At 44.2% G+C, this 11,410-nt stretch overlaps 1 protein-coding gene across 1 annotated transcript; it reads left to right on the forward strand.

Annotated features, from left to right (window-relative positions):
• The first annotated feature begins 10,279 nt into the window (after positions 1 to 10,279).
• LOC145793383 (uncharacterized) lies at positions 10,280 to 10,762 on the forward strand. Its single transcript, XM_082876200.1, has one exon. The coding sequence runs from the start codon at positions 10,280 to 10,282 to the stop codon at positions 10,760 to 10,762; it is 483 nt and encodes a 160-aa protein (XP_082732326.1).
• The last annotated feature ends 648 nt before the right edge of the window (positions 10,763 to 11,410 follow it).

Genomic DNA, 11,410 nt, shown 5'->3' on the forward strand with positions numbered 1-11,410 from the left:
TGGGTTTCCTAAATTTCTCAAAAATATTTATGTGGCGACTCTGTATCTGGCAAAGCAGTCCATTTTGGCATTTTGATTCAAAATCAATTTTCCAAAAGATTTGCCAGATTTGGACTCTTTGGCGTTTATCTATTTCACATTGAACTTGTGAGATCAGATTCAGAACCGCAGGAGGCCGAACTATAGGGCTAGTTGTCTCCGAAAGGAGCACGAAAAGTCGAGCTAAAACTACCATTATAAAATCCAACATAAGACAAAAATTTACATGCAGTTGTAGACACCCCATTTTTGACCGTCCTCAAGACTTGGACGTCACCGTTTGAACACTCGGTGATTATCCATGTTTGTGTTCGTTTGGAGTTCCTGGAGGTCTCGGCTCGCGCGCCTCGCCTCAGGATCTCCGAACTCGACTGTTTAGTGTTTGGTTTTGCACCAAACACTTGTGTTTTGCCTTGGAGGGGCAAGGAATGCCTTGTGAGGCATCCCCACACATCACCGGCAGTGGCTAGAGGCCACCGGCTGGTTTTTGCCGGCCGGCACTATTTATTGCCGGTTAGCACTATTTAGTGCCAGTCGGCACTCTTTTTTGCCAAAATAGCATTTTTGGCCGGCCGACTACTGTGCATCTGCTTTTGCAGATATTTTAAGACAGCTGTCTTGCTTTTGGCTCCCCTCCATACACGTGTATGGAGGGATCTCCCTCTTATGAAGCTTGTCGTGTAAGCTTTACAAGACAAGAAGTTCTATAAAGAGAGGGGCTCTCTCTTGTTGCAAGGGTTAGAGACTTTAGACATTTTAGAGACAAAAAACACAGAGAGAAGCTCTGGTTTTTAGGGTTAGGATCCATACATATCCTATCTCTCTTTTTCTCTCTTTGTGTTCTAGGTGTTTTGTGCCTTACTATTGCACACAAACACCTAGTGTTTCACCTTTCTTTGGCTCCTGAGGTTCTAAGGGGCTGATTTTGGTGTTTTGGTGTTGGATTCAAGCCAAGGAGGGCCATTGGAGCATCATTGTTGAAGAGGTCTTCAAGGGTGAGAATCTAGTCCCATTATTCCCCATTTTTGCATCTTGTTTTTACCTATCTTAAATTCGTTTTTGAGCTTAGTGTATAATACAAAAAAGTTCTGTTTTTAGACCCTCTTGATTGTTTATTAAGGGTGTTTTGTGGTTTGAGGGTGTTTGACCCCTCTTAGGCCTTGAAAGGCCCCATTTTGAGCCATTTTGAGCAAGCTTCGAGACTTTGGTGTTTGGGCCTCTTCACCACTGAAATCTTGAGGGATTTCAGTGGTGGAGATGGTGCCTTGAAGTCTCCAAAAGGGGAGGGCCACCCCCTCCCCTTGTTGTCCTTGAAATGGACCATTTTCGGCCTCTTGAGGGAGCACCATGCTAGAGTGTGTATTGATCTTACCTTGGTTGTTTTTTGTGCTTAATATGTCATATTATGCATCCGTTTTTTGTTGGTTTTGGTACACCATGCATGCTTAGCATACCTACCATGTAATGCCATGATATTGCCTTAATATGCCTTAGGTTGTTAGCCTTAGTCCTAGCATGTTTTAGGCTTAGTTTTGTGAAGCTTGTGTGCATATTTTGCCATGTTCTAGGTCTGTCCATGGTTGTTTGGGTCGGATTTGGCATGCATCATATAGCCCCTTTGCATTTTGGCTTGTTGGCCTTAAGCATGTGAATGTATAGCATGACATTTTTGTATTGATTTGGTGATTTGGAACCATCTACCATGTCATTTCAGTCCCATTTGCATGCCTATATGTTTACCTTGGACGCATCTTTAATGCTTTGAAAGCTTGTGTAGTATGCTCCGTGTTTTGGCACTTGTGCATCCCTTTGAATTTAAGCCACTTAGATGCCATCTAAGAGTCCATTTTGCATGGTCTAGGTCTGTCTTGAACCTATCTTAAGCCCTCTTAGCCTTGTGAGGCTTGGTTGGCTTGGCCATGGTTCAAGTCCCTTTGACTTGCTTCAAGTACTTAGGCCATTTGTTGCATGTTTGGCTTGATTTGTTGCTTGATTTGGCTCCATGTTTTAACATGATTTTCAATGCTTATGTTGCATGCTACATGTCCATGATTACCTTCTTTCAAATGTGTTTGAGAGTTGTCCAGTTTGTGCCTAAGTGTTGGCCTTTCAACATGTGTATGTGTGCATGTGTATTTGGTCCCTCATTATAGCACTTTGGCCCTTGTTTTAGGCCTAATTAGAGCTGCCTAAATCATCTGTAAGTCCACCCTTTTTTTATCAATTTGCATTGCCTCATGTTTGCTTGTATGCTTGCATAAGTTTGTTGCCATGTCATGTTGCATCCTTAGCTTGTATGCCTAGGTTGCATTGCATCTTGAATGCATGCCTTGTTCCTTGAGTTGGTGATGGGAATTGGGCCTTGGTTTGTTTGTATGGTATGCATTTCATTTGACATAAAAGTTGCACACTTGACTCCTTGGGCCATCATGCATGGAAATGCGTGATTGGTGGCTCGAGAATCGAGACACATGCCCCTATGAGTCACAAACATGATAAGGGACATGAATGGTGCATATATGCTTTGAATTGTGCTGCCATGCTTTGCCTTGCCCTCTGTTGCTGTCAATTGCAGATTCTGCAGGAACACCTTGCCGACCGGCAGTGTCAAGTGCCGACCGGCAGTGTCAAGTGCCGACCGGCAATCCCTTATCTGCCGACAGCTTCATTTTGTGCCAATGGCCATAACACACTGCCGGTGACAGTTCCATTCAGCCGGTGGCACTCCTCAAAGTCCAAGGAACCAGTTCTGAGATTTTGGCAGCCTCCAGAGGAGTAAAGGAAGGAAAACAGAGGCAGCCTATGCATGGCGGTGCATTTCCGAGCAAGACCGAGCGTGCATTGCATCGAGCTCTCCTCCCGAGGCGGTTTACTTCTTTTCCTAGATTAATCAATTTGCTTAGTTGATTAGGCAATTTGTAATATTTAATTAGCTTGCGTAGTTAATTAATTTGTAATATTTATTCGGTCCCTCCGAGTGAGGGCAAATTTGTAATAAGTGTGGATGAGTGTGTGAATGTCTTCCAACCCCCACTTCTTTCTTCCCTTTTATTTACCTGCTTATGATGGTAGATTAGGGCATGTTTAAATTAGCATACCTTATGCTATGCATGCGTGCATCCATATATTTGTCTCGCGTGCACCGGGCTCGGTATATCACGCTAACTGCATCTGTATTTCAAATTCCAAACTGAATACATGTTAGTTGTGCATTTTCATATGTCATTCATAGACTAGCCGAGCCTACTCTAGCAACATTTTGTATGCGATGCATTAGGCACTTAACATGGACTTGGATCATGCATGTTTGCTAACAAGTTCTTTGTTTTGGCACGGTGTACTATGTAAGTATTTTAATGCTTTAGCATATCGCATGCGTGTGAATGCTACCATGACAGTATGTTTACCATGTGGCTAGATGCTTACGTGATATTACTGTTTGAATGCCTGTGGGTGAAGGTTAGATTGCCTGAGTTGGAAAACCTCATTAAAATCCGTGTTTTAGCCTACTCGCGAGTAGCAAATTCCAAAACGTTTTTCAAGAAACAAACGGATATGCAATGCTTGTTTTCAAATTAGGCAATCTAGTCTATACTTGTTTGCTGTGCACATAACATAGTAATTCTAGGCTAATAACCGGAATAAGAACACATAAAGTTTTCAAAAACGGATATCATGATTAGTAGAGGCCGATCTTCGGACCGGGCGAGAGGGGGTGCTCATAGCTGACCTTCCCCAATTGTACCCTAGCTCCCGAGCCGAGACAACTCCGGTGATGACGGACATGTGGCCTTCGGCACCGAGTCAGGGTTTCCTAAATTTCCCCATTTTAAAATATTTAGGTGGCGACTCTGTATCTGGCAAAGCAGTCCATGTTTGGCACTTCTTTTCAAAAAAATCTGTTTCTCAAAACGATTTGCCAGATTTGGACTCTTTGGTTCAAGATTAAGAACCGTGACAACAAAATCGAGTCCGAGCTGTAGCGAAGGGCCCCACGTGGGCGCATCTACAGTTTCTGGCGACTCTGCTGGGGATTTTAGAGAGCTTGACTCGAACTCGTGATATCCTGTTTTGATTTCATTTATGTGTCTCTTTGCATTGCATGTGCATTGGTGCGCCTAAGAACACAGTGTTTGCCATCTGCCATTCCTGAACGGTTTGCCGGAGGCTTGTCTTGTCAAGGCATGACCATAAGGCTGACCGGTTATGGGCTCTGACAGCATGGGAGCACAAACCCCAGTTTTTACCGAGGCACCCTTTTCAACCATTCGACCTAGTGCATATTCGGATCCATAGTGACCATTCCAAGTTAGGACAGGCTGCTTACCCGATGTTAGGTTGTTTGAGAACTGCTGCGTGCATAGTGGAACCCTAGTTCCTGACAAAATAGGAACAAAGCCATGTTGGGCCAAGCTACTTGGGCTCATTTGTGTAGAAACCGAGCTACTTGAAGTTGCTCGGCCGAGATGACTGCCTGCCATTCCGGATTCCACGATTCGTGCGTCCAGCTCGGCAGGAAGGCCTACAGTTAACCGATTCGACCTACCTCGAGCTCGGCTTGCCGGAATGCAACCAAGCTCGGTCGTTCTGGGGCTCGGCAAGTGGATCGCTCAGATATGCCGTGGTAACGCGGTCATAAGAAGCTGAGGTGGTTCCGCCGGTCTGCCGAGCTCCGCCAAGATATCCTGACAGTTTGGTTAGGTGGTGATTACTGGATTTGTGCTGACAGATGGGATAGCAGCTCCACGTGTCGAGAGACTAATGGGAGTAAATTTGGGGCGCAAAAGGTATATAAGCGTGTCTGCGCCACCCATGCTGAGGCAGATGATCATTTGGTGAGATACACTTAGACATTCAACTCTCTCCTCTCTCTCTCTATCCCTGCGTGTGTGCTAACTTGACCGTCGGAGGGGTTTTCCAGCCACACACCGCCGAGTAGCTCACCGTCGTTGTGTTCACAGGTCGATCGGACAGACAGGGAGCTTGGAAGAAAGGAGTACGGGCTCGTCGAAATATTTGCTCCCCGTACAATTGGCGCCGTCTGTGGGAAGTTGATAGACAAAACCTTGTCTTCCCAGCTCATCTGATCGTCGTCCATAGCGAACAATGATGAGATTCTGTTGTCCGCCATCAACGGAGTTACCCCGGAGTCAGCCAGATGGAGAGAAGGACACCCCACCATTCCTCCGATGGCGGACCTAGAGACTTCTCCAGGAGGACATTCAAGAGACGCGCGGGATAAGCGCGGAAGAAGCTTTGGTCATTCTCAGAGTCCAGACGGTCACCGATAGCGGAGAGAATCGCACGCCAGACGTCTGGAACACAAGCTAAGGGACTAAGACGCCGTCATCCGGAGAATGGCGGCGGAGATGGAGGATCTTAAGTGGCATGTCAAAGGGAAGGGTGTAGCTGGAGTGGGAGACCACAGTGAGCGCACCCAACCCCGCCATTCAGGCGATCAGAGCCAGCGGCACACTCCCTCTCTGTCTATCACCTGAAGCTATAAGGTTGGAGAGTCTGATGCACCGGAAAAGAGGTCTAGCGCGCAAGACAGTACCTATCAGCCCTCACGACCGTCGACAACGTCAAGGTATTTCTATTCCGCTTGTCCAGAGGATTTGCGGGCAGTCTTAAAGGAGCGAGCTCGCCGGCGGGAGGCTCAGAGGGTGCCGGCATTCCAACGGTTATCCTATGGGGGTCGCGCCAGTGAAGAGGTCGTAATGCCTCCACCCCGCCTTGCTGTGCCTCCCCCTCCAGATACGGATTTGGCAAGGCTGACCGCCACTCCTTTCTCTCTGGAGATAGAAACAACACCGCTTCCCGTGGGCTTCCACCAGCCAAAGTTCACGCTTTACGACGAAAAGACCGATCCATACATGCATGTAAGCCACTTCCAACAGGTCATGGCCGAACATAGGCGGAATGACGCTCTTATGTGCCTTATCTTCCCGTCAAGTTTGGGCGAGCTGGGCTTGAAATGGTTTGAGAGGCTACCGAAGAGGAGCATCGAAAGGTGGCAGCAGTTGGCTGAAGCCTTTGTGACGCGTTTCAAAACCAACACCAGAACGCCAAAGGAAGTTGACCACCTTCTTAGTGTCAAGATGGAGCCGAGCGACACACTCAAGGCATACAACTCTAGATACTGGGAAACCTTCAATGAGATCTTGGATTGCCCAGTCAACCTGGCAATCACACAATATAAGCGTGGTCTCCCGGTCAGACATAGACTGCGGGACTCGCTTACCATGCACCAGCCGACATCCATGGGCCAATTAATGTAGCTCATCAACGAGCACATCCGAGTAGAAAATGATGCAGCAGCATCTACCACGAAGGCGACTCCGGTAGCAACAGACAAAAGGTCAGCTGGCAAGGTGCACGCAGTCGGACAGGCGACCAACCGTTCAAATGATCGAGCCGAGGAATCTGACCGAGGTTCAAATCGTCGAAACCGGGGAATGACCGAGATGAATACCCCCGCGACGACATAGCTGATGCAAACAGAAGGTTGAAAGCTCAGACGGGCGTCACCACGGTCTTTAAGATTCCAATCTATTGCATACTTAGTGAAATCCGTGACGAGGAGTATGTCTGGTTTCCTGCTAAGTTAGGTGATGCGCAAAAGGGCTTCAATCCGCGGTATCGCTGTACATTTCACCGGAAGCGCAGACACTGGACAGAGGACTGTTTGTGTAACGACCCCAAAAAAATGCGTATAGAAAGTTAACCTTATTTAATTAGGGGTTAATGCGTTTTCTATTGGAATTGAAGAACGATCCGTTGAGTTATGCCTTTGAAACTGGGATTTGTGACCTTTACCATAGAATCTGGAACTTTTTCCCTCCGCTTGAGCGGAGCAGTAGGCGCTCGAGCGTACTTTTGGGGTTTCCAGCAAATTGTGCAGACGGCCTGAGATTCTGGGAGTTGTGATTTTCCGCTCGAGCGGGGGAGTTGACGCTCGAGCGGACGTCTTTGTTGGTCTTCGCGCTCGAGCGCAAGGTTGGGCGCTCGAGCGGGTCTCCAAGTTGAGTTGTATTTCTGAGGCACAGGGGTTCGTTTTTGGACATTTTTATTAGTGTTTTGGAACTTTCTATTTTATTTTGGAGTATTGGTTGAGGCGGTAATATGATGGTAAAGTAAAATTGGACTAAAAGCTTGAATTAGAATGATTTGTCTGCGACCAGCCGTCACTCTTTTGTCCTTTTCTTTTTCCACACTTTGAATTTGGATGTGAGGTTAGAACCATGGGAAAGCTTATTTCCGGGGCTTCAATTTGGACACAAGAACGACCTAAAACGGAGTTCGGATGGGAGAGTTACATCTGTTTGAAGTTTTGGAATCTGTGCTGAGAGCAGGTCCGCTCGAGCGGGAATAGGGACGCTCGAGCGGGATTTTCGGGACAGCAGCTTTAAAATCGGGATTTCTAGATCATTCTTGATATTTTCTTTTCCCCTCTTCTTTCCTCTCATTCTAGGTCCGAAACCCTAGCCCCAAAACCTTGATTTCCTTTACTTTGATCAACAATCCACCATGATTCTTACATCAAGGATGGAGAACAAGAGAGGATCAACACTTTTAACCGATTGGAATTCGGGATTGCGAAGGATTCTTCTCAAAGCTTACTTTTCTTCCTTGGTTCTTGAGGTAGGGGTTCTAATCCACTTCAATACTTATATTGATAGATAGATTTATGGTGTTTCATTATATAAATGTACAAATTTCCATTTTGAGCATGTAGTGTATGGTATGAGAATTGGGGGTTTTAGGGTTTGTGATGTTGGGAGTTAAATTGGTGGGTTTAAATGATGGATTGGGAATCCTAGATGTAGAATCATTGGGAAAATTGGAATTAAAAGTGATGATTTAAGAAGTTTGATTTTTTTGTTAAAAATCCTCATTTTCTTGGAAACCCTAGGTTGATTAATGATGACAACCAATAAATTGGCTCAAGTTGAAAGTAGAGTAATGAAATTAAAGTATTGAAGTATAAGTGTTCAAGTTGAATTGGAGTTTGGGAATGTTGGAACTTATGTTTAGAATTTGCGAATGACTCTTGTTATAAATGTTGAAATTCATGCTATCATGTAAAGGAAAATTAGAGAAATAATCTATTAAGGATATAGATGATATGAACTTGGTTTTAGAATGTTGAAATAGGATTCAAAGATTTATTGTGAATTATGTGAAGTTACAAATTGTGTTAATGAACTAAATGATGTTGTACTATGATGAATTATGTTTGAATTACGTTTGAATTACGTGACTTGTGTAGGATTAGCTACAAGGACGGACCACGCACCTGAACACTGTGAGTAGTAGTACGCTTTACCACCACTACTGCTTGCCACTAGTATTCTGTTAATTCTGTTATTTATGTATGTAAATGATTCAAGGAAGATAAATGTTATATGTATATAAATGATTCAAGGAACATAAATTTTATTTATGTATGTAAATGATTCAAGGAAGATAAATGTTATATGTATATAAATGATTCAAGGAAGATAAATGTTATATGTATATAGATGATTCAAGGAAGATAAATGTTATTTATGTATGCAAATGATTCAAGGAAGATAAATGTTATATGTATATAAATGATTCAAGGAAGATAAATATTATATGTATGTAAATGATTCAAGGAAGATAAATGTTATGTGTTTGTGTAAATGATTCAAGGAAAGTACATAAGTAAGAGAAAGAATGAAACAACCCTCCTATGATTCTGGAATTTTGTATGACTCTAAATTAAGTTTGCTATGATAATGTTTGGGCTAAATGCCAACAAGTTTAATGCCAATATATGTAAGAGCTAAAGGCCAACAAGCCTAAATAATCAAGAAATGCTCTAGTTATGATATGTTACGTTTGAATTAATGAATTCATGATATCCTTAGCACATGGCCCTTACCCGGGGGTAATAATACCGTGGTTTAAATAATTAAGTTACAATTGTATGTACGTTACAAGTTCAAGTATATGACAAGTATAAGCATGTTACAAGTTCACGTATGCTATAAATTTAAGTATGTTACAAGTTTAAGTACGATACAAGCTTAAGTATGTTACAAGCTATGTTACAAGTTTACGTATGTACAAGTTTCAAGTGCATTTTCAAGGGCTTCATGCCATTTTCAAGGGCTTTAATGCCAATATGTTTACAAGGGCTTCATGCCATTTACAAGGGCTTTAATGCCAATATATTTACAAGGGCTTCATGCCATTTTCAAGGGCTTCATGCCATTTTCAAGGGCTTTAATGCCAATATGTTTACAAGGGCTTCATGCCATTTATAAGGGCTTTAATGCCAATATGTTTACAAGGGCTTCATGCCATTTTCAAGGGCTTTAATGCCAATATATTTACAAGGGCTTCATGCCATTTACAAGGGCTTTAATGCCAATATGTTTACAAGGGCTTCATGCCATTTTCAAGGGCTTCATGCCATTTACAAGGGCTTTAATGCTAATATATTTACAAGGGCTTCATGCCATTTTCAAGGGCTTCATGCCATTTTTAAGGGCTTTAATGCCAATATGTTTACAAGGGCTTCATGCCATTTTCAAGGGCTTTATGCCACAAGTTACAAGGGCCTCGTGCCACACGTTTCAAGGGCCTCGTGCCACCATGTTTCAAAGGCTTTATAGTCATTATGTTTATGTTGTAGGATTGGGCCTAAGGCCGTTATGTACTTTGCACAGATTCAGACTAACTATGTGAACTCTGCACCTTTTTATTCATTGATATGAATTATGTTTCAAGTTAAGCATTGGTTTATGTATGTATTACTATTCACTGAGCCAGCTCACCCTCTGTTATGTCTGTTTCTGTAGGTTACCAATCAGGCGGTCAGTCCTAGCCAAGACGCCGCTTCCTTTTGTCAACCTTCATATGTTCAGGCACTGTTTAAGTCATTTAATTTCTTAAGTTGTCAAGATGTTGGTTTGCTTATGAGTGTCCATCTAAGGTTGTTGTATATACCTTTCATGTTTGTCTTTGTATACGCCCGACTGTAGGGCTAGAACTGTAAATGTGTATGTACATACTCTGGGATATAGTTTGGAACTTTATTTATCCGGTATAATGCATGTGATGAATGAGATCCTGGCATGTAGGAGTAGCTCAATGGAGTTTAATTGTTCATTATTATTTATCTATTTATTTTTAATACTTCCGTTCAGGCCCCATATGATATATATATATATATATAACAGGTTAAGTGTCCGTTACTGAAGTGGTCATGCCCAAACTTCTAGGGGCGAGTGGTGGGTATGACAGTTTGCCTCTGAAGCAACACCTGGAGGAGCTAGTGGTAGCCGGACACTTGGACCTTTACATTGATGGGGGTGTAAAGGCCGCACATCAAGCCCCGGTTGACCCCCGTGGACCGGATGACGTGGAGGCGCCCCCACAAGGAGTAGTTAATGTCATCCACGGCATAGTGGAGCCGACGCGTGTCTGCGAGCTCCGAGGTATGATCAAGAAGGCAAAACACATGAGGGAAGTCTTGTCGGTCCAGCCAGCGATCAAGAGGGGGAAGACCAAAGAGAAAGACGTGATCAGTTTCTCTACAAGGGACTTAGAGCGCATTCAGACGCCGCACAATGATGCCTTAGTGGTCACACTCTGCATCAAGGAATTCGATGTCGAGCGTATCTTGATCGACCAGGGAAGCTCGGTCGAGATCACGTATTACGATGCATTCAAACAGCTCAAACTCTGAGATACAGACTTGGCTCTGGCAACTTCGCCACTGGTTGGTTTCAACTCGCAACCAGAGTGGCCTTTGGGAAAAATTATTCTGCCGGTCAAAGCGGTATCCATGGTCAAGCAAGTGGAGTTCTGGGTATTGCAAGTGCCGTCTACATATAACCTGATCCTTGGAAGGGGATGGCTTCACGCTATGCAGGCAGTAGCGCCGACCAACCACCAGATCATGAGATTCCCCTCGACTATGGAGGAAATTGAGGAAGTTTGGGGCAATCAAGTCATGTCGAAACAATGCTTTGTGGTAGTAAACGAGAGTCGAGCTGCCAAAGGTTTCGTCCAAATGATTAAAGGACCAAAAGACCATGGAGTTCTTGAAGATGTGGGCGCCAAGGCTGAGGACAAAGCTGTTGAGGAGTTGGTAGAAGTGCGGATTGACACCGAAAACCTGAGCAAGTTCTTCTTGCTCGGCTCTAGCCTTACCGCCCAAGAGAGGACCGAGATGGTAGAATTCTTGATGGCAAATATCAAAGTCTTCACATGGTCGCCTTACGACATGCCCGGAATCGATCCGAGCTTTATTTGTCATCACCTCAATGTCTTCCCCGGTGCAAGGCCGGTCATTCAAAGAACCAGGAGATCGGCGCTGCACCACGCCGAGGTA

The sequence above is a fragment of the Camellia sinensis genome, chromosome 6 (genome assembly GCF_055761805.1).
Source record: "Camellia sinensis isolate YWXY chromosome 6, ASM5576180v1, whole genome shotgun sequence".
In the NCBI taxonomy this organism is placed as follows: domain Eukaryota; kingdom Viridiplantae; phylum Streptophyta; class Magnoliopsida; order Ericales; family Theaceae; genus Camellia; species Camellia sinensis.